General features: G+C 44.0%; 1 protein-coding gene across 15 annotated transcripts in view; it reads left to right on the top strand.

Annotated features, from left to right (window-relative positions):
• The window catches only part of pleca (plectin a), an 87,661-nt gene that overhangs the window by 45,861 nt on the left and 17,969 nt on the right, over positions 1-23,831 (top strand). For 4 of the 15 annotated variants that reach the window (XM_035525712.1, XM_027019547.2, XM_027019548.2 and 1 more), the window contains 22 exons: positions 7,469-7,530; positions 10,254-10,268; positions 10,979-11,044; positions 11,380-11,469; positions 11,942-11,977; positions 13,122-13,199; positions 13,318-13,410; positions 15,273-15,439; positions 17,502-17,617; positions 18,023-18,129; positions 18,347-18,466; positions 18,716-18,811; positions 19,112-19,239; positions 20,505-20,598; positions 20,709-20,863; positions 21,304-21,646; positions 21,828-21,905; positions 22,081-22,242; positions 22,429-22,533; positions 22,932-23,027; positions 23,139-23,264; positions 23,385-23,537. In XM_035525712.1, the coding sequence (XP_035381605.1) occupies positions 7,469-7,530; positions 10,254-10,268; positions 10,979-11,044; positions 11,380-11,469; positions 11,942-11,977; positions 13,122-13,199; positions 13,318-13,410; positions 15,273-15,439; positions 17,502-17,617; positions 18,023-18,129; positions 18,347-18,466; positions 18,716-18,811; positions 19,112-19,239; positions 20,505-20,598; positions 20,709-20,863; positions 21,304-21,646; positions 21,828-21,905; positions 22,081-22,242; positions 22,429-22,533; positions 22,932-23,027; positions 23,139-23,264; positions 23,385-23,537 (2,486 nt within the window). Of the gene's footprint in view, positions 1-4,502; positions 4,618-7,468; positions 7,531-10,253; positions 10,269-10,978; positions 11,045-11,379; positions 11,470-11,941; positions 11,978-13,121; positions 13,200-13,317; positions 13,411-15,272; positions 15,440-17,501; positions 17,618-18,022; positions 18,130-18,346; positions 18,467-18,715; positions 18,812-19,111; positions 19,240-20,504; positions 20,599-20,708; positions 20,864-21,303; positions 21,647-21,827; positions 21,906-22,080; positions 22,243-22,428; positions 22,534-22,931; positions 23,028-23,138; positions 23,265-23,384; positions 23,538-23,831 lie in introns of those variants that run through there. The other 11 variants (XM_027019551.2, XM_027019554.2, XM_027019556.2 and 8 more) reach the window with 5 other exon arrangements.

The raw sequence follows: 23,831 nt of genomic DNA, 5'->3' as shown, positions 1-23,831 counted from the left end.
TATGTATTGATTTGCTCTAGTTTTAGCCTTAGGTTTGAGCTTAAAGTGAAAATATAGTTTTCTTAAGTTAACTTCATCAAGTTATCCATTTTCTCAGTTGAAAAACAGCCTGTTCACTTGTTTTGATGCGTTTAGTTTTTAAGTGTTAATAAAACAGCGTTTAGTAACACGACCGAAATACAATAAGTATTTTGTATCTTTTTGGTATCTGTAATCTTAAAAGAAGATTGCTCGTGGAAAAGCAAACAGTATAACTCTGACGGCTGTTAAACGGGGATGTCCTTAGGAATCACATTTCACTCTTGGTCTTGGAGCTCAACATGTCCCACAGCTTCGGCGCGTAACCTACACCAGTAAAAGTGCGCGCAGCTTCTCCAAACAAATGTCGATGGGCTGGGCTTTCGTAGCGAGGATTTCAGTGCAGGCGACACCGCGACGCAAAACATTTTTCCCCCTGCCAAGGCAAATGTAGAGCGCCCTTAAAACTAAAGGGGCTCCAGGTTAGACGAGACATCCGAAATACGGAGTGGCGAGGGAGCGCAAAAGCAGTCTCGTTTGAAAAATGGCTGGCGCAAACGATATGAGCGCGGCAGCTGCGCCTTGCCTTGGTATGTTCAGTCTGGATGTGATTTACGGACGCGCGAATTATATTCACGAAATGCGCTGCGGAGAAGTGGGGCCGCATTTGTACAGCCGGATGTGTTGCGCAGGTAAGTGGCTACTATGTTCCAACGCGTAGGGAGTCCAATTTGGTTAGATGGACAGGAGGCGTTCACCCGGGGGGGGTGGGGGGAATTAAAATTAACCTGTTATGTGCCAGAACTAGTCCGTCGCTGCTGGGACACTTGAGGACGTGCGTGTCTCTTTATTGATCTGTAAATAGTAACATCCGCGTATTATGGAATAAATCAATTGAAGTATCATGTAGGCCATGTAGTCCTTTAGTGCTATGTGGGGAAAATGCTTAGGTTTTAGTTAGTGGAACAGGTCTAAGGAAGAAGTGGAAAAGCGAGTAATCCTTTCGTGCTAATCTGCACATCTCTTATGAACCAAAACCACAGCGTCTAAAAATACTGACGGCTCCTCTGCTTACGGCTTCGTGTTTGTGTCGGTTGCCTAGGTAACATCACTGACGGTTCATAGTCCATATTCCCTGTAATGCTATTAACTGACTTCACTGACTGCTACGGATGTTGAACTTGGACTTGGTTGTAGCAACGACATAGCTAATTAGGTTGATGGCAAATCCAAGATTTAAATATTCGCCTTGATCAAATGTTATGTTTTACTTTTATTTTATAGGATAGTAAACAGGCCCTGTAATAGATGCACAGTAAAGTGTACAGTATTTGATGCTCACAATTTACTTCCAATAATGACCACAAGAGGGAGACATCTCGTTAAAAAACAATCCTCATCCCCAACTCTAGCACTGTAATCAAAGCTTATTACTATCTTTGAAATAAAATGAAAAGCAATGTTGAGCCCTTAGGCCTAATTATCAATTAAAATGCTCACGAAGTTCAGAATGCTAAACTTCCCACTGAACATTACACACCCATCCCCATTTTCTCATTTCTCTGTTTTCTGTTCTCAAAGAAAAGTGATGTTGGGTTCTGTTTTTTCTTTTTTTTTTTTCCTTTTTTTTTTTTTCCCCCAAGTCTGCCGTTGGAAGAAAGGGAAGTGTGATGCCCAGGCTTCCTTTCCTGCAGAGGACAAAATTACCCTGAGGGCTTGGGTAATTGGCACAGCATCCAAGCTCAGCGTGAGGGCGGGGCACCTACAGTCCTGTAATTTTCCACCTCATGGTCAGTTTGTGCCAGTTTGGTAGGATCAACCCTCTCCAGCCCTAAATTACCTGCCATCTATCTTATGCTTAAGTTAGTCATCAGAGCGCAGTACAAGATTTGCATGTGGCCTTGCTCACGTGGTCCTCTGGCTTCGCAGGGAGCTTCCCCAACTTCATCTCCAAAACATCGTAAACGAGGACTTTTAATGCCCATGTCTGTGGGCGAGAGAGGAGTAGAATATACATGTCCTAAATTATCTCCTGCTGTGCTAACATTCCAGGCCTCAGTGTGTGGTTGCTGGCACAACATCCCGTGAATAGCTAATGCAGATTGATTCCCGTGACTCTATCAGTTTTACCTTTACATTTAGCACCTGCATCGCTCATCACCTTCCCTCAGTGAAATATCAGCTTTCTGTCTCCGAGTATACTAATGTAGATATCTGCCACACCCTGCTGTGTTTACAGTACCTTCCTTCATAATGTGGCATGGGTATGTAGGGGATTAGATACATCACCTAACACATTAGCACAACATCTGGTGTCTTTGCACTGTTTTCGTCTGCTGGTGTCAGACATCAGGGGTCCCCTGAATGTGCATTTTCTGATGCGCTACACCTGTATGTACATGTCTTTGTTATGATCACCATTTGCACCATGTTTGTGTCATTACAAGTATAAAAAAATGTCATTTTAAATATAAAAAATGTTTCCAGATGGTGAAGAAGCAGGCTCTCCCTGGGTTTTCGCTGTGCATATAAATTTTTGGTGAATATTACACTTTAATTACCAATTCATATGTTTTAGTCCATTAAAGATACCCTGTTCCAGAGAACAACTGACATTTAGGTGAAGATCCTTTGCTCAAACACACAGTATCTACCTCATGAGAGAGGCAAGACTGGGCGTTAAGCATCTTATCTTCACCGTGACTGCTGTCTGCAGTGAGAGTGATGAAATGAGCTCAGGCCCAAACAGGCCATACCCCCTGAGGTAAAATGCAAGGAATCCTCTGCCATTCATTTCATGGATCTGTCGTCTTTCTCAAGCGGAAGTGACAGATTGCCATAAGAGCCAGCGGGTGGAAAGGTATCTGAGGCTTTTTCCATTTGTGTTTGCCGGGTTATTGTGCATCTAGCCCAGAGGTGTCTTAGATATGTGAACGCACGACTCTGCAGGTGCAGACGCATTGCTCTCTGGCCACCCATTCAAATCTTCATGTCAGAAATCAGAAGCGTGTTGGAGTTTTTGAAGTGCTGCATCGCCACAATCTGTGTTTACACATGGGTGCTTGTGGTCACATACCGCATCCCTAAAGTGTTATCGCTCTCTCACCCACCCACAGACAAGGGACATGCTGTGTATGGAGCCACATTCATGTCAGCATGGGGACCCTGCCATGATGGATTCGAACATCTCCATGTTTGCATCTTTTTCCATCACGTTCTTCAGCACAGTTTCAGTTTTAAAGCCACACAGTCACAACTGGTCACATTTAACCGCACCTTCTTGCGTGAGACACAAACACAAAACTCGAGGGAATAAAAAAAAACAAAAAAAAAACATTTCAGTGGCTCTTCGGCTTCTGAGTCATATTTTCCTCCATGGAAACCAGTAGGATTTCCCAGTGGCTGAAACCCCGTAGAGCGTCTTCTGGTGGCCAGACGGGAAACGAGCACCTTTTAACAGGAATGTTCCTTTCAGGCACAGTACGTTTCATTGCCTTCCACTGCTTTTACTGCTCGGCAGCCCTTTTGTTCATCAGACAGGCTGCAGTCATTTGAGCCCCATGCGGCCCTCCTGTCTGTGGCTACAGCTGGAGGAAGAGGCCTCTCTCACCATGTGGCGCGTAGACCGAGGCAGGTTTAGATGCGCCATCGCCTATGCCTTAATCTTCCCCATCATGGGGTGAGGGAGGAGAGAAGGAAAGGAGGAGAACTCTCATCACTCTTCTTTTCAGCTGGTGCCTTTGTGCTGTAAGTTGTGCAGTCGTGCTCCTGCTCTCGGTAGCAAGACTTCTCGTATGTAGATCTGAGGACCACAGCGTTACACAGTTCAGTGTTCTCCCTGCTGTAACTCTTTAACTAATTATGGACTGCCTGAACCCCCAAGTTCAGATGTGAGGATCAGACTACCGAATGAACATTTCTGGTGCATTGTGTTGTTATAAATGAATGCGGGCTGATTGTTAATAAAAAGCTGTGAGCTGTGCTCAGGAGTGCTGCTGTTTGCTACGGTGTCATTTCAGAACGCTGCTGGGGGGGGTTGGGGGGGTGTCCATGTGGGTAGCCGCATTCCACTTCCCGTCTCCGACTTCCTACTTGCTCATTTTCATTTGCGCTCACTCATCACCCCCCTTCCGCCTCCCCGTGCCTTCGCAGGCCCTCCCACCCTCCTCCCTGCTCGACTCCCACAGCCCCATCCTTGGCCTGCTCGCCTGCCCCTCCCCTCCCCTCCCCCCCTCCCCTCCCCCAGTAGCGGGAAAGAACTGTGGGAGGGGGGGAGATCGAGTGAAGGAGTGAGAGCACAAAGCGCTGGCTGGGAGGCACGCCCCCTCGACGGCACGGGGGGGGCGCTCCCCACGCTCAGATGCTGTCGAAGCTGGCCAAAAAGCAGGGGTAGGACGGCAGCAGCTGGAAAAGTGCAAAAAAGGGAAAACAAAAAACAAAAAAGTAGTCGTTTTAAAGCTAGTGAAAGCGAGCTGAGGGCAGTAATGGCTTTGCAGCAGTGCTTTAGGAATTACTCAACTGACAGCGTGGGTAGCGATGGGGTCTTCACGGAGGACAGCTACTATCAGGGGATGCTCAAGGCGACCGAGGGGAGGAAAGGTAGAAAACCTGTATATTGCTCCATAGATTGTGTCTTGTATTCGGTTTTCAATGGTTTTCAATTCGGTTTGAACTCTGTGCGGTATACAGAGGATCAGAGCCACGCTGTGATAATGTGATATTTTTATAAGCGGCTTGGTTATGTCTTAAGACTCACTCGAGTTACTGTTTGCTGGTAAAGAGACATTTAGGCTGCATCTGCAGATATGACATGATGTACTTTTATTATTATATATCTGTTAGACCTCACTGTTTCTTGATGCTCGTGATGAGCTTGAGATGTCAACTTCAACTGCTCTGTATATATGAACGATGTGATCAGGCTAAATGAGGCCACACCCTCTAGTATTCCTCCTGGGTACCATACAGATTAGACTATTAAAAAAAGTGTAGATTTACTTAACAGAGTAAGCGCATGGGGTGGAATGGAATGTTTAGGTCTTAAATCATGCTTTTGGCATCGAGTCTCAGGGTCCTGTGAGTACAGGTACAGCACGCCGCACAGGCGATGAGCCAGAATAGAAAGAAACTAAAAATCCAAGCATATCGATATGGTTCATGTTCAAAACCTTATCATGTGACAGAGTAACTAACTTGTTTTAAATGCTGCTCTGTTCTACATGAGATTAACCTAACACCACAGCAGCAATGACTTACAGCCCATGCAGAGAAGCAAGTATCCATTTCCTCCAGGCATGGCTCGGATTTCATGAGCCACCATTACCCCTGAAGCATTCCCATCTTCCCAGTGTGATGCCTGAACATTGGTGTATGTATCATAGATTGGTAGACCTCTTGCTGCCAAGGTTCAGCAGAGCATCTGTCTAGGACATGGCTTGCAGATCGTTAGCAGTAACACCCCATTATGAAGTCTGTGGTTAATTTTTCATTTGAACGTTTAAGTGTTTGTCCAGTTTGACCTTTATCCCTTTTGTGTCCTTAGCTAGTGGAGCATGCTTAGGAAATAAAGAAGTGTGGGCACAGGCTGGCAGTAAACATTCACCGAGCTCTGCCTGGATGAGCCTGAAATGATTTCTGTCATCTTTCACCTCTGAGCACAAAACATTGTGGAAAACCTTAAAGCGGAGCCTCAGACTTTCACGATATGGATGGTGAATAATATATTGGCTCTGTAGAATCCTATCAAGGGCTTTGGAATTGCATTGATTAAAACTGATGTATTGCTACACCCCTAGTTTTAACAGGAGACAACCAAACAAATCTTACTGTATGATCAACCCATCAGCGCTCATCTCCTATATTCACTTATCTCTGACCTGTCTATATTTGTGTGTGTGTGTGTGTGTGTGTGTGTGTGTGTAAGTTTGTTACACATTCTTAATTATCTCTCAAAACAAAAAGTTTATCACTGATTTCCCTGTTTTCAGTCACATGTTCTTTTATATGTTAAAACAACTTGAGTCTCACGTTGGACTAATCTGACCTTACACTTTCAATACGGCTTTCACGTTCTTACTGGGAACTCTTAGGCAGGAGCAGCAGGGATGCACCGTTCTTGTACTCGAACGTTGATTGCGGTATCTGAGAATGGAAAGTGGCATTTTTTCACTGGCATTCATGGATCCTTCTCTTTGGTTAGTCATGTGCAGAGGGTTGCACAAGATCTCTGATTTACTGAGGAACTGACCCGTAATCTGCGATCAGCACCACGCCCTTGTCGGCGTGCGGGAAGCTGCAGAATGCGTGTTTGCTGCAGTGGCGCCAGCAAGCACCCAGTAAATGGCACGCGCTTTCTTTAGGAACAAGCAGGATATGTATTTATAAGGGAGACGGTTTCCTCTCTGCTCAGACATAATCCAGCTCCTGTTGGTTTTCTTTGATCTTGCAGTGACCTGATGTGACCCATCACACCCTGTCCATAAAAGATACATGCTTGCACTTTGCATTGGAAAGTAGGTATGTGGAAAGTCAAGGAAAGGAAGGAAAGATATATCTGAATGTTAGCATGTACAGTACCAGTCAAAAGTTTGGGAAGATACCACATCACTGAAATAACTCCTATGTGATTATGCTTTGATATTTATTGACTATCGTAGATTTTAGATTCTTCAAAGTAACCATCTTATACTTTGATGACAGCTTTGCTTGTTCTTGGTGTTCTCCTAACTAGCTTCATGAGGCACTTTCCATCAAACTTGAATATGTTCTCACATATGCAAAGCACTTGTAGGGCAAGGAGCTAAAGTTTAGAACTATTTGTATCTAAAATTGTGTGTGTGTTTTGTAAATGAATTCATATGTAGGCAAATACCTTTCTAAATTATCTAAACAATCCTAAAACTAATCCTTTAGATTAAAATGCCTTTATTACTATTAAAACATACATTCAGTCAGGTGTGTCTAAACTGTTAACTGGTACTGTATGTAGAAACCAGCCACATAAACTGTGCTACGGGTGGCCCAAACAATCATCTGTCATTAGTAACCATTTGTAATCCTCAGTTGGTTGACTGAGATGAGGGGTCATCAGTAGAGCGAGGGCCGGGAGGGCAGTCCTCTGTAGTGTGCCTACTCCAGTTAGGCATTAGAGCTAGTTAGGGAGGAGAGTTCAGCAGCGAGAGCAGGGAGTGGTGGGTGTGGCCGGGGAGATAAAGAAACATCCACAGACTCTGTAGCCCCAGCTAATACACATGACAACCCCAGTGCTGAAACAACCTACAGCCTTCAGTTAAAACACAGCTTCCGTGTACATTTTAGCTGGAGCCTTTGGTGTGCGGACTTCACATCCGTGTTCCTAATGTCAAATGTCTTTTGGCTGTTACACATTTCTGGTTTAATTGTGTTTACTAATGGCTCTACCCTTTTTCCCCCCTTCATTTCTCTGTTACAGATGAGCGCGACCGAGTGCAGAAAAAGACCTTCACAAAATGGGTGAACAAGCATCTTATGAAGGTATTATTATATCGCCAGCCCGGCTGACTCAGAAACAAGGCAGCGTTTGCTAGTCTTTGCAGTTGTGTAGGGATACACCACATTCCTACCACAGTTATGAGTGAATCTCTACTGTATTTAAAAGGAGGCGTTCAGAGTTGAGGGCATCTGGCAAGTCTAGCCCTGCAAAGTTTATAGCTGTCATATCATTGGCATTCCAGGTCAATAGCATAGTTATCTAAAGTATAGTTTGTGGTTGAGCAATATAGTAAGCGGTATGTTAATGTACATTTATAAATACGCAAACAATAGCACAAGTACATATACCATGGCCATTAAACTGTCTGCCAAAGTGTTCTGATATTGGAAAATACATGGTGTACTGGATAAATCAATTCGGGTATTTATTCAGGCTTTGGTGTAGTGGAACTGTCCTGCTGGGTTTTTAAAGTTTTTTTCGTTGTCTTAGGCCAATGTAAAACACTTGTTAAGTGCCACTAACTTGGAATTTCCTGATCATAAAAAAGGCATCACTCACCCCGTGTTTGGAGCTTTGTACCTCATGTTGCTGAAAGATGCCATTTGTGTGTGTGTGTGTGTGCGTGTGTGCGTGCGTGCGTGCGTGCACGTGTATGCATGGGTATGTGCATGTACATGCGTGTGCCCGTGCGCGTGTGTCTGTGGTTGCATGCTGGTATGTGTGTGCTGCTATGTGCATATATTGGAGAGGGTGAGTCATCCCCATCTGGTGAGCCGTTTGTTCCCCCAAGGAGCAGAATAGGTTCTGGTCTTTGGCAGCTGCTCCACAGGTGGTTAACTGCTGGTGGGCCCACAGGAGGGAGACCGGGTCAGCCCTGCAGTTGCAGGACACGTTCATTTCCCTGCTAAACTCAGATAGCACTGACTAAGACGGGCTGACTTTATATTAATGGAGTACGTAGTATACAGTCACATACCTTAACAAGTGAAAAGCATTCATCCATATTAATATATCAATATAATTATTAACTAATTAATCTAATGATTTAGCTAATGTTTCCTTTGTGATATATGTTCTAATCTAGATTATTCAATCTGCAAATTTATTTACTTTTGTTTGTTTATTTTAGATACATGATTAAGAAATTCTTGAAGGGATCAAAATGATCCAACAACGTATAGATTCTTTGTTTTACACGACAGTAAACTGCTGAATAATCAAATGAATTACGACATTCAGATAATTTTCACCAAAAACGTAAAAACCATTTCTAATAACTGAACACTCAGCGACATGGTGCTCTCACCTGGCCCTGCCCTCATCACAGGGAGGAACCGTCTTGGTGAATAAAGAGAATGTTAATGCATGCCAAGGATTCACTGTTAAGTTTCCGTTTCCCTTTTCAGTGCACATCCGACAGATGTCATCTTTCAGTGGTTTCCTCCGCTGTTGCGATGAGATGTTTCTGCCCTTTGTTTTCCCGTTCAAATTCTCTTCCAAATATATATGTGGCATTTTCCTTTCATCTTCTGTAGATATTCTGTAGGTATAAAAAAGAGAAATGTGTGGATCGTGTGGTATCTGTACTACACACAAAACAATGTTGCAAACATCATTTTGACTTTAAAAAATAAATTGTACTTATCTTTAGTCTTGTGTTCTTCCTTGAGGGGTACACAGTTTGCAGTTTACACAACATGTTGAACCACAGAGGACCCTCAGTGTCCTATGGCTACCCTCAGTCAGGACAAAGTGAACCGGTAGCCAATTAGACACAGACAGTGTAGACAGATTTCAGAGTGAGACTGGAGTAAGAAAAAAAAGCTTGTTTTCAAAGTACCAGAGTATCACAGCTTCTGATTTCTGTGACAGTGCAAATGACTTGTGTGTTTACCATGGTGTGTTTTAACATGGTATAGCATATACAACAGTATTATGGTAGGGCTATGGTGTTAGGAGATATTTTCCTCATAATCAGGGCATTGTGGTAATCATATTATACCTGTTTCCTCCTTCTCCAGTTCCAATCATTCTTCCTTATCAAGCTTCAATAGGGAAGGGAAATCCAGTCAGAAAAATATCACTTTCATCTTCACGGTATTTCAACGGAAATGAAAAGGCTAATATAGAAAAGAAAATTAAGTCTTCAACTGGGCTTTGCAATTTCTTCTTATAATACTAAGTGTCAAAACTAAATCAAGATGTAATGTTTACTTTGGCGTTTCTTTTCCATAGCAACAGACCACATATCTGACAAAATGCAAATGACAAAACAAAATGGAAATGAACCAGTAGTAAACTTATAGCTTGTGTTTCAGTTTCTATCATGGATGCACTTTAGGCATCAGAATACAAAGGCAAATGAGAATGTGCATTGGTTCCATTTGTTTTAGATTTGTTTTTCCTTTCAAATTTTGCTTTCTTGTTTTCAAGATCACCTACATATAAATTATGTTAATTTGCAGTGGGTGGGCCAAATAACATGTATTACCTATATTATCGTTACTATGACAACCATCAAATGCCCATATGAACCACTTAGTTATTCTGTCTTTTGGACATTAGGTTACGGAGTGGGTGCAATTCATCCCGAAATGCCCTTTGTTCACTCAGTAGTTAATTACCACATCTGTTTGGCCAGATTTCCCTCCCACACTTTTAAACTGTGATGTTCGATCTCATCTGTGTCTGTCTTTTTTTCCCCTTTTGTCTCCGTCTTTCCATTATTTCGTCTCTCCCCCCTTTCCCCGTCCGTCTCTGTCAGCACTGGAGGGCTGAGGTAGGTCGAGCGTCCTGAGGGGAGGTTTGCAGAGTGCCAACTGAACCTCTCTCGCATGGATTTCTTTCACCCTCACGGGTGTTTAAAGTTCACACGTCTCCCCCTTGTGTTCTCCTGTGGCTCTTAAACCCCCTCACCACTCCCCACCCCCCTACCTTGATGATCCCCTCACCACTCCACACGCCCCACCCCAAAGATCTCCTCACCACTACCCACCACTACACCCCTGCTCTCGCAAACCCTGCTCAAGCCTCTCTGCAGTCAAAACAGGTGGTCGACTGTTTTCGTTCATGAAAATACAAAATTGGGTGTCACCTGATCTAACTTAGGAAAGTACTAAATGATGCAAAATTGCACTTGGGTGACACAAAACATGCAATCGCAAACAAAGGCATTTCCTCCAGTGTCGTGCATTGTGTGTCGATCCGTCCTTTCCTCTGCAGGTAGCCTTTAGCACTGAGCAGAAACTTTGATAGGAAACGTTTTTCAGTTGCTTTGTTCATTTTGGTTGTGAGCTTTCCAACACCAGAAGGTAAATGCTAATCATAGTTATTAACATGCTTGGATAATGCACAGTTGGCTCTCAACCAGTGCTAGCTGTTAGTAGCCTCAGTGAAGTGTGTGCGTGTTCAATTTGATATGCTGTGGTTGTTTTTGTTTTGCTGTGGTTTTGCCTTGATTCCTGGTTTTGCCTTGATTCCTTGAACTAGCAGTCTGCTGACCAATGGTTTTCAAAATTGCCTCCTTCATTGGTGACACATTCATGGGCAATTGAGGTATGAATAGACCTCTATTGTCTGTTCTTCATGAAGAGTGTGTGATTGTTAATCCAAAAGATCAGTGTGTGATTGTTATTCAGAAAGAGTCTTGCAGGCTTATAGAATGTTTGAGAGAACCATGTGACCTTTCATACACAACCTTAGATTCTTCTTTAAAGAATTCACATGTTAAGGTTTGAGGGATGGAGGAAAACAAATTAGAAAATACACAAAGATAATTTTTGAGTCTGAAATGGTCGCCATAAGGGCAAAACTTCTGGCGCCGTTGAATCCGGTGTACCCGTTCTCTTATTTGTTTGTTTTTGTCTGTTTATTTACTCGTTCGCTCCCAGGCTCAGAGGCACATCACGGACCTGTACGAGGATCTGCGAGATGGCCACAATCTCATCTCCCTGTTGGAGGTGCTGTCTGGGGAAACACTGGTGAGTTCTGGAGCTCTGACCTGGAACAATCCTGGAAGCAACCATTCTGAGATGCAAGATCTCAAACTAAGCCGGCATAAGTCGGCATCCTGAGGCCACCCTACCACTGCCACAACTGCCTTCTGCTTCTGTCCCGCCTTCTCCTGTGACCCCGGTCCCTCCCTGACTTGCAATGGCTGCTTTTTAGTTAATGTGTAAACATCATTTACCTTCTTTAACCTGCATTTAATGGCACATGACCACAGTTTTCTTTTTTGTACCGATCAGACCTACTACTTTCCCCGGTTTTCTTTAGCGCTGCGCCTCCTCTAACATGTTAATCTCACCTATTCTGCCTCTGTTTCAACTTTCTGCACTGGTTTTGACCCCCGCTGACCTTTCAGTTTGTCTACTTCCTATTTGCTGACCTCTGCCCTGACCTTGACCCCCCTTTACCTTTGCCTCTTTTCTTGTGATGCTCTTGCTGTGGTAGCCGAGGGAGCGTGACGTTGTCAGGAACTCGCGGTTGGTGAGTGGGTCTAGAAACTTCTCACCTCCTCAAGGGGGTGTGGCATGTGTCAATCACAGGTGACCTTGGTTGTGCATGATGTCACTTCCTTTGCCTTATGTCTTGTTAACAATGTCCCCTCCTCCCACACCCAAAAAAAAGAAAGGGAGAGAGAGAGTTTATGGTTACCTCTGGGTAAACCTTAGTCTGAGGTGTGGCAGTTGTCAGAGTTTGAAGATATTTAAATGATCTTGTTTTATGATTGTTTAATTTGGGACAAGTTTGGACCAACTTTAGATAGTATTGCTTTGAGGTCAACTTTTCAACTTGTAATGATTGAATAATAATGCATAGATGAACTTTGGCAGATATAGATACTAAGTTTTTTTCTGTTTTGCTTTACTGGTATTTTGTATAATATTTAATTATGAACTGCAAAACTTGCTGAATATTTATAGCATTTAACAGAAATCAAATTCCTCTCTTTCACCATTCATTTTTATGCATTGCTTCATGTCTAATATTTTCAGACATGGGATCATTTACCTTTGAGTGACATCATACACTGCAAGTCACTAAGACTGGCTTCTATCATCTCTGGTTTTGATTGGTCAAATGTTTGTTAAACTGATTGACATTCCAGTGCATGGCCTGGATAGAATCCTGCATTTCCCTCCACAATTTCACCAGATGTCATCTTGTGCATAGCATTCAATGTGGCAATACAACTCCTTAGAGTTAGAGATGTACATTAGATGACTAAAGTTAATGTAATTGAGCACTATGCTTACAGGTGATATATATATATATATATATATATATATATATATATATATATATATATATATATATATATAATTTTATTTTATTTTTTTAATATCATGGATTGACTAGTAGGTCGAATTACAAAGGGTACTGTTTCTTTGAAGTAAGACAAGTTTTCAGGTAATGTGAACTGTCTGGAGTATTCGCTGTTTTTAAATGTTCTTCTTACTTTGTCAGTTTTACATTGTTAAAGTATAAGGTACAGTTTGCCCAGTGTAAACATACTGACCTGGTTTAGCACTTAGCTGGATTTGCCTGTTCAGAGGATTTAGCTTTAGCTCTCCTAAACGCCTCCCAGTGACCCCTGCTGTGCCCTTGCTGTGTTTGTGCCCCCCCCCAGCCCCGGGAGAAGGGTCGCATGCGCTTCCACAAGCTACAGAACGTGCAGATCGCCCTAGACTTCCTCAAACACAGACAGGTATGGCACCCTGTGACGCCCCTGCCTTCAGCCCTCTCGCTCGCATTGGCGTGTTGGGCATCACACCCACGATCGCACACATTCTCCTCATGACAGCACGTTCCATCCCTCGTGGCAGGTGAAGCTGGTGAATATCCGGAATGATGACATAGCGGACGGAAACCCCAAGCTAACCCTTGGGCTGATCTGGACCATCATCCTTCACTTCCAGGTATGAGCCAGTCAAGCCTGTCTGCAGCAAATTCATTCACTTTGCTAGTTTTGTTTCAGCCCCACACCATGTTGCCATGTGGCCACCTCTCAACCGATGGTGTGTGTTCCGGCGCAATCAAATGCAAAGGGTTTTCCCCCCTTTTTTCCATATGATTGTGTGCAATTCAAGGGGCTCATTGTTTGAAGCAGGTTCTTGGATTTTTGCTGTGTAGCAAGCAACTAGAATCCTTTACAGAATCTAGATGAGCTACTGGAACAGCAGTTTTAAAATAATTGAATTAGCCTCAACGTCTGCATCACCCTCCACAGTACAATCAGTGTTTGTATTCTGAAACCATTTAATGTTTTACTTCCACCTATGAACCCAAGTCCACACCCAGCTTTACCAGTTCTGCACGCGATCCTTCTCGTTTCTCCAGCCCATTTCAGACTAAACAGTTCAAACTGACAATGAAAGCCTCTTTCATTTAGTGCTCTGTGGCAGGTCTATTGAGCCAAAACGTTTTATTTTCTTCAGACCTCTGCAAAAGTGATCCATTTTTAAAATGGAGAAACTTGAACACCCTTGTTTTTTTTAGTCCATTATTTTATAGATGGAAAATGAGAACAGAAGCGGATTCCTTTAAAGTTAAAATAGGCTTGTCTGGGATTGTGGTCTGGGACTGTGTCCATCCACCTCAATGACTCAGTGTCTCCCATAAGGAAGTGGCAGAGGGCACCTTGGCATGGCTGTTTTCATGACTCACCAGACTGCCAATTTCTTCATTGCTTTCATACTCATTCATTTACTTTTGCTTTTTTTTCATGCTTTCTCTTCAATCCTTTCTTGTCCTTAGCCCCAAATGGAGGGGCATGGCTGCTTTGTAGCTCTGAAACTGACCAACTGCACCTGGAACCATCATGCCACTTTGTTAGTGAACCCCTTTCTGCAGAAGCTGGAAGTGTTTCTTGAATTGCATCTGATGGTAGATGTTTGATGTCAGGGACACGGTACTACACCAGTAACCACAGAGCACTGTGGAACTAATTAGAGCTTCTAATGACACTTCTGTGATCTGTGTTCTCAAACAAAACCATGTCTTCCTCTTTGGACACATGCATTGTGCAAAACGGTTGAACCGGAGCTTTCTGTTCGCAGTGGAGGGAAGCTGGCACAGCTCTTTGGCTTCCCATAAAGCTGAAGTGAGAGGGTAGAGGGTGTTTCCGTGATGCCTGACTCACCATGCGTGCGTGCAAATCAGTGGCTCACCACTTGAGTCCGGCCAAGTTCCCCAGCAGCACACAGGGATGCACTTATAAAAGATAAATATGTGGTTTCAGCTTTAGTCCACGAGAAGTGATTACGCCAAAGGGGGTTCCTGATGATGAATCACTGTAGACACACACACACACACACACACACACACCACAACCATAAAGCAACCCAAAACTCAGAAGATTACCAAACCCATGATCATAAGACATATTTTTGTAAGAATCGCATGATCACCCCAGCTGCCATATTTACCCACCAATGTATCTTAGCAACATATCTTTGCAAGTATCTCAGGGTGTTATTATGGTCTCTACTTTTTAATTTTAAGAAGAGTGATGACATTTTGTGCAACCTAATGGACTGTTCAGAACATAATAGTGCAGTTCATCAATAGTACATCAATTTTACATCATTCCACTCTGTTTGAACATCCCAAATGTAATTCATCTGAATGTTATCTGACATCTTTCTTATTCTATCCTAAAAGAAAAATAAACACATTATTGTGATGCATGCCATAAGAACAATTAATACCATCAGAGTATCCCCTGACTTTGACTTACTCTGCACTACAAGTCCCATAAAACCAGATCTTCACCCCCCAGATTTCAGACATCCAGGTTAATGGTCAGTCAGATGACATGACAGCCAAGGAGAAGCTGTTGCTCTGGTCTCAGCGCATGGTGGAGGGCTACCCCGGCATGCGCTGCGATAACTTCACCACCAGCTGGAGAGACGGCAAACTGTTCAACGCCATCATCCACAAACACAGGTGAGGACTGCACGAAGCCACGTGTGCACTGCACATGTGACTGAAGAGAACTCCCAAGGTAGTGTTCAGTAAGGGTGGGTGGGGTTACTGGTTTTCAGGATATGTAGCAGAATCTTTTCCTCCTGCCTCATTTCCACCCTCTGTATTTGTAGGCCATGTTTCGTATATGTCTCTGTTTCAGAGACATGGCAAACGCTTCATTTTCATCAGCCTTTAAATGCCTAGCTGTAAGATCAAGAATGATTTGGTTTCAAAGGACCATCTTATCCTCTGAATGGATCTAATACTTCCGTGCTTAAATTATTCTGACGGAATATGCTCGGTTTAACAGCGACTCATCATTCATTCATTGGGACCTTTCCCCACTGCTGATCCTGGGCTAATGCCAACAACACGTCCTCAGAGCCCTTCTGTTTCTTATGTGGTCTTCATGATTTATTCTCATTCCTCATAATTGTACATTTGCGCAAGATATATGGTGCCACAACTATTACTGACCTATAAAAGCTTCTCTCTGCATAGTTTTTAGATGCAGTCTCTCTCTTTCTCACATGCACACACATGCTTGCTATGATATCATATTATAACATGAAAGTGAGAGTGAGGGATTAAAGATAAATGTGGAAATCTGAGACCTAAATGGGGGGGCGTAGCCGAGTGTTCCCAGAGGCTGTGCTTTTAAAGCTCTGCGTGTGCCTGCACGGAGCAGGTATGCCTCTGTCTGCAGAGACGAATTACCCATCAGACAGTGAAAGCAACAACACCAACCACCACTTTGTTTTCTTTTACGTGTAATTAAAACAACAACAAAAAACCTGGCGTATGGCATTTGTTCGCTTGTAATTTACAATTGATTCTTCATCACATGGAATATAATTTTTAGATCTGGAAGGATGGCTGGAATTAGCACGGATTATCGTCACATGAATGGAAATGTTTTCCTCGGAAAGACTTTCCCCACTTTTTATGCATGTCATGGAAAAGGCATTGGGAAGGCATTAGAAAGTTTCCCATAGGGCAGCCACCTGGATCAATTGGGCTTTCTGGGATTTCTCTGTCTCCGATGCTCAGCCTGAAAGGGAAGCTTCGCGCACGGAAGGGACGTGGCAGTGCACCCAGCAACGTCCATGGCTCCGCCCGCGACCTGGACAATCGTGTGGTCATGCTGTGCGAGGATGTGCCACCGGGGGGCACCCTCGTCTCTGGCCCCGAGCTCCCAAGCCCAAGGGCCCATGCAGGCCGCATACCCCACAACGGGGGTGTCGAGCTATGGGACCCCATGAGCAGTGACACCTTGTTCTACAGAAGGGCGTATTATACCGAGGTGCCTCCCGGGACTCAGGCGTACTACTACTACACCCAAACAGGCACTCAAGTGTACGGGCGCTGCATGTAGAGATGAGGGTTTGACTTGCGTAACGAGGCGATATTTTGATCATCTCTCGAAGAGGGAAAGTTCAGCTCAGTTGTTGTATACTTAATTTAGCTTTATGTTGGATGTTGGATTATCTTTAATGTACCACAATCGCATTGAAGTGATATTTCATATTCACTGAAGTAGTACACAGTATGTGCCTGAGGGTTTGTCCATAATTATTTTCTTGGCAGCCCAGCGGGAGAAACCTGTTGAGCAAATGTGGTGTAGGGTATAAATCCTTAAGCAAATAGGTTTTAAGCAAATGTTCTTTTAACCTGCTGTGGTGACTGATTTCTGATCTATTCACTGGGTGGTGGTTGTCCTGTCGGAGATCACATTGCTCTTACTTTAAGCTTTATTCTTCAGCATTACCTACCCTCCCTCAGGCCAAGTTATGTAATTAAAGCACATTTGACCAAATTCCAAAGAACCCCTTCAGAATCACGTCACTAGACTTCTCAAAAACGACAGACTCGATACAAGAGAAGATATCTGGAAATGTCTTGACTCTATTCGGCTCCAGCACGGTGAAAGCAGCTCCTGAGTTCTTATGGCTACATCAGCTTGTTACTGTGCTCATGTAAACATATGTCTCCTGCAGAAGCAAGCTCTGAATTGGCTTCCTGTTGCTCCTCTCTTCTCTAGGCCCAGTCTCATTGACATGAATAAGGTGTACAGACAGACCAACCTGGAGAACCTGGAGCAGGCTTTCGCTGTGGCAGACAGAGAACTGGGCGTCACCCGTCTGCTTGACCCAGAAGGTAAAATAAATCCCTCTTCACTACCTGAGGCTCAGGAATGTTGTTTTTTCTGTCATACATCTAGAGTGTACAGTGTTATGCCTGTAGGTATAAGGAAAAAAAATCAGATTTGTAAGCGGCAAATAATTTGTCATGTTTGTCTGTGCAAGTCAGTCTTACCTTTGTTTTTGCATGAAAGTGTAATTTGTTCGTAAGCCTTTGTAAGCGCACAATCCTTATTCCAACACACTTGTCAGATCTTCTGATAAGCTGTCATGGCTGGATTTTCAGAATTATAAATTTGCCTTGAAGGCATTCAGCAATAATGATTGTACTGCCTGTAAGTCTTCAATCACTTTGCAGCTCCTTTCTGCTGTAGCCCTTCATTAATGTAAAGAGCTTCGCTTGCTTTCTTGTTGTGGGCAGACGTCGACGTGCCGCACCCTGATGAGAAGTCCATCATTACATACGTCTCCTCCCTGTACGATGTCATGCCAAGGGTTCCCGATGCACAGGATGGAGTCCAGGCCAATGTGAGTCGTGCTTTTCATCCCGAAAAAATAAGAAACCATATTTACTCGCATGCATGAATGACGCAGAACAAGTCATGGAATGATGATCTGTGACGATTTCACGAGCATGGCTTAGTTTATTCAGGTTAAGCAGAATGCCAGACATCAGGCATCTGCTACCCTTTCTGAAGTGAACCCTGAACTAAGTGGTGAAGGGCTGTTGGCGGTTGTGCGACAGGAGCTGGAGCTTCGCTGGCAGGAGTACTACGAGGTGGTCACCATGCTTCTGCAGTGGATCAGACACCACATCATCGTGTTTGAGGAGAAGAAGTTCCCCCCCAGCTACGAGGAGATAGAGGTCAGTCTCTCAGACTGCAGTACAGGATACAAACATGCCCATGACGCAGAAACTTGAGGCTAGAGGTATGTAGGTATATAGATGCAATGTATGTTTAAAACATATGTTGTGTGCAAGTTTTGTTTTATACAGTGACAGTAGGTACAGTTAACAACACTAAGTTCCAGTAAATTATACAGCAGACTGCTGTAAGAATCTACCTAGCTGGCGTGAGGCACTGCGACCGCAAACTGTGTCTCTTCATCGTAGGTGCTTTGGCGCCAGTTTCTCAAATTCAAGGAGACAGAGCTGCCAGCAAAGGAGGCAGACAAAAACCGCTCCAAACATATTTACAAGGCCTTTGAGGTAAATGACATACACCACTGTGGTACTCGCAAGCCATGTCATTCCAGATCAGTTATCTTTATAGGATGGGATTTCACCCGAACCGAATGTCTGTATATAACAGCTCTGTGCAGAAAATAAATATCCAGCCATGCACAAAATAACTCCTTCAGCACAATACAAAATTCTCCATATATTTTAGGAGCATTGCATATGAGTGTTTACACAGCATAAATATTTAGAGCAAAGAAATATTTCTAGAGTATTCTGTGTGTATTCTGTTTGTTGGTGTGTCTGAATTTGCCTCCTGCCCCTTCGTAGAGTGCAGTGCAGGCAGGGCAGATCAAGGTGCCCTCCAGCTACCATCCCATCGACGTGGAGAAAGAGTGGGGCCGCCTGCACGGGGCCATACTGGAGCGGGAGCGGCTGCTCCGCGCCGAGTTCGAGCGGTGAGGCCGCCGTACATGCTGACTCTTAGCCCATCGTTGGGTCACGTCCAGCTGGAGGTCAAACGTTTGCGTCTGATCCATTGCATTGCACGCGGCTATGTTAACAAAAATACGAGCGTGAATAAAGCGACGAGTCGCGGAATAGGAGAGAAGAAATGCATGTCAGCTGTGCTGTGGCGCTGTTTGTTATGAATAAATACTGAGCTTTGGGACATTGTTGACTGATCTGAGATTACAATAATACTGATTCACAAAACACACTATGAGTACTGTTAGTCAGTATATTAAAACATTAATAGATTATCCATACTGGCCTTCAAAGTTAAATAAAAATGTGGTTGAACGAAATGAATATTCAGCACAAGGCTGTAAGTATTTCGTAAATCTCTGAACACGGACGAGCTTCGATTTCGTTTAGAATGTATGGCCTTACCATTTTTTATTGGTTGCTCATTATGTCACTTTTATACTCGAAGAAAGATTTCACAAAATCAGGGCAGAGGTCAAACATTTTGTTTGTTTCTTTTCTTTTTTAACAGTAGCATAATTATAAGGCAATCCATCTTACAATGAATATATGCAGCATAAGGATGTCATGGAAGGGAGAATCAGAAATAAACAGGACGGCACTTTTCGGGAGGGCTGGCCCTTTGCCTCAAGACTGAGAGTCTCTGCTCCTTCTGCTCATGAAACCAGTGCAATGGTCACACAGAGAGAGAAAAAGAGAGAGAGAGAGAGAGATACACTTAGCAACCACGACACTGTGAAGTGTCTCGATCTGTTGTCCTTTGCCATGGCTTTTTTGAACTACAGTCATAGACTAGAATACCTGCTTCGCCAGAAGAGGGCATGAGTCTTTAAGCTGATGTTTATTTGCTTTGGTGGTTGTTAGGCATGCAGGCTGTGTTCTCTGTCTTGTAAACTCTGTGATCTTTCACCAAAATGAAAAAAGAGCATTGTAAAAAAAAAAAGATAGTTGAAACCGTGTTTAAATGACATAAAATTGCCTTCTATAATTGACATTAAAAATTATGGAAAGAAAATATTTGCCTTTATTAAAAGGCTGACTTTACCCACTGTTAGGATTTAATTATCTATTGATTAGCATTTTTTATTAAATTTCATCAATTGTCAGGTTCTTATTTATAAAGTACCACATAGAGTTTTGAGATCCTTGTTTTGGTCAGCAGACTTGCGGTTGCCGCAGCATTATGACAAAATGTGTGGATATGGGCAGTGATGGTGTGTGTGTGTGCCGTGTGCAGGCTGGAGAAGCTACAGAGGGTGGTGGGGAAGGTGCAGATGGAGTCTGGCGTGTGTGAGGAGCAGCTCAACCAGGTGGAGACGCTGCTTCAGATGGTGAGACACCTGCTGTGGAAAAGCATACCCACTCGCTGTGACCCTCGAGAGCACCTGCAGATGGCGCTGTTGGGTCAGTGGAAACTGACGGTATTCTTTGTGAATGACAGGACGTGCGCTTGCTGGGGACCGGGAAGCCCACGCAGCATGCGGCGGAGACTGAGGCGGACCTGGACAAGGCCGAGAACATGATACGCATCCTTTTTAACGACGTGCAGTTGCTCAAGGATGGGCGCCACCTTCAGGCAGAACAGATGTATAGGAGGTTGGTGAATTTGCAGCTGTTTTTCATAGGCCTGGCTCTGAGTGCTAGTTGATGTGTATATCAATGTTTGCTCTTCTCACAGCATTGTCAAGTGACTTTATCATACTGTACTAATATTATACTAGTGATAATAAATATGTACTTTGAGAACCAAGACTAACATTTCTGTATGCTAACGCTACCTTGACATTTGTGTAGCTCCTGCAATAGCTTCCATGGAAGAAAAAATTCTGGTGGACTTTCTTTAGTAATAATATGTCCTATATCATCTTTGTCAGCTTTACAAGTCATCCCAAACATTCTGTACTATTCTGGAATTTTCTTCCAGGCTTCCAAGTTTTCTACTACATTGCTCCCTGAATTTGTTTCTATCTAGACACATTTTTCCAGCATAAACTTTTCAGGACAGTATTACCTTGTACTAATGTGTTTCGCTCCAGGGTGTACCGCCTCCATGAGCGCCTGGTGAACCTGCGCAGTGAGTACAACCTACGTGTGAAGTCGGGCGTGACGGCGATGACCGTGGCTCCGTCCATGGCCCAGGTGGCCGTGGCACAGGGCCTGCAGCAGTCGCCACAGCGCACACGGCCCGAGCTGGATGAAGTCACGCTCCGTTACGTCCGGGACTTGCTGGCCTGGGTGGAGGAGAACCAGAGGCGCATTGACACCGCAGACTGGGGAGCCGACCTGCCCGCCGTTGAGTCCCACCTGGGCAGCCATCGCGGCCTACATCAGTCTATCGAGGACTTCAAGTCCAAGATTGACCGTGCGAGAGCAGATGAGGTGATTTGAAAGGATGTGTTGAATATTCATTTCGTTCAACCACATTTTTATTTAACTTTGAAGGCCAGTATGGATAATCTGTTAACGTTTTAATATACTGACTAACAGCAGTATGGACAGGCCTTGTTACTACAAGCTTCCAATAATATTCAGTAATGTCTTTCTCTGGTTTGCCCTTCAGAATCAGTTAACCCCTGCCAGTAAAGGAGCATACAGAGACTACCTGGGCAAGCTGGACTTGCAGTATGGAAAACTGCTGGTAGGTTCTCATCTGCAAGCCCTGCCAGTTTTACAGCAACCTTCATCTTTTTTGGGCATTACCATTTTGACTACAAAACTAATGGCAACTGTTCCAACATAAAAAGTTTTGCCATAAGGTTTGCCTTCTTGTCATCTCTTCTCTTCTTGTTTTTCTTGTTGTCCTCCTGTTGCAGAACTCCTCGAAGGCCCGTCTACGCCACCTCACACAGCTGCATGCGTTCGTTGTGGCGGCCACCAAAGAGCTGATGTGGCTGAACGAGAAAGAGGAAGAGGAAGTGAACTATGACTGGAGTGACCGTAACACCAACATGACAGCCAAGAAGGACAACTACTCGGTAGGGCCTGTCCCCTCCCTTCCAGTGTCATGAAGTATTTCTACAGCTGCAGAATCCTTTTATTACGTTTTCACCCTAAGTGAAATGGGGCAGTGGTTGTACTGGCTGTACTGAGTAAGCGCAGATGCAGTGAAATGGGACAATAAGCTGAACTGGATGCGTGGTGTAATGCTGGTCATGTGACAGGGCCTGATGCGAGAGCTGGAGCAGAGGGAGAAGAAGGTGAACAGCGTTCAAGCCACTGGTGAAAAATTGCTGAAAGAAGGTCACCCAGCCAGGAACACTCTGGAGGCAAGGCACCAACCCCCCTTTATCTTAGCTTAGCTTAGCTTAGCTTAGTTTAGCTTGTGGTAAGTAAGGCTTAAGCTAAGCCTAAGGTAAGCTTGTGTTTAGCTTACCAAAAAGCTTATCTTAGCACTCAGTCCTTCTCCACAATCCCAGTAGATGTCTCATAATTGTCTGCAGCCTACAAATGAACAAAAACCCTTTCAAAGACTGCCCATAGTCATACTCTTAAAATCTTTTAAGTAGCTTCATGCTACTTTCACATATAGCACTGACTGGCTTGACAGTTGACAACTGACAGTACTTTGAAAGGTAAATAACTTACCATCATGTCATTCTGTCATCGTCATTCCATCATTGTCGTTCTGTTCGGGTCTGACCTCGTCATCCTGTGCTCTCCACAGGCGTTCATGGCTGCCATGCAGACCCAGTGGAGCTGGATGCTGCAGCTGTGCTGTTGCATCGAAAGCCACCTGAAGGAGAACACCGCCTACTTCCAGGTATTTCCCCGCACTCCACTACCGCAGCGCAAAAGGGCCTCTATGCTGGACTTTGCCATCCATACCCATCAAAGCAAAACTGGCCACTGACCAAAGTTTCCTGCCCAACAGTTCTTTGCAGATGTAAAAGAGGCAGAGGAGAAGATAAGGAAGATGCAGGAGTCGATGAAGAAGAAGTATGTGTGTGACCGCTCCATCACCGTCACACGTCTGGAAGACCTCTTGCAAGATGCTGTGGTGGGTACTATCTGCTTTCTTCAAGTTTCCATTTTCCATAGTTCTCTTCCATAGCAATGGTCCCTTGATGCTGGTTGATGTCCTTAATGTCATGCATGCATCTGTCCTCGTGGCACTCAGGATGAGAAGGAGCAACTCAATGAGTTCAAGACTCACCTGGACGGCCTGAACAGGAGGGCCAAGAATATCATCCAGTTGAAACCCAGACACCCTGCCACTCCCGTGAAAGGCAAGCTGCCCGTTCAGGCGGTGTGTGACTTCAAACAGATAGAGGTACGATGAAGGCGCTTTGTCAAGTGATGGTAATGACCCTAGGCTGTAATTGAAAAAAGCTGTAGAATGTACAGGCAGCTTTTTGGTTCTCAGCCTTAGATCTACTTGACCAGTACCTCGTACTTAGCTACTTTTGGGGATCATAGACACTATGTGTAGAAAAAAAATGGCAAGTAATTGAACATCCACACTAGCAAGGAAAGCATTCAGCTGTTAAATGATGCTGTATTTCTCAGCTCAGTTTTGCCAGAACTCTGAAAATCTATACATTTATCCCTGTTATTTTTATTATTT

This window comes from Electrophorus electricus, chromosome 4, assembly GCF_013358815.1.
Source record: "Electrophorus electricus isolate fEleEle1 chromosome 4, fEleEle1.pri, whole genome shotgun sequence".
Lineage (NCBI taxonomy): Eukaryota > Metazoa > Chordata > Actinopteri > Gymnotiformes > Gymnotidae > Electrophorus > Electrophorus electricus.
The sequence above is the reverse complement of the archived record's forward strand: the minus strand, read 5'-3'. Positions and strand labels throughout refer to the sequence as shown.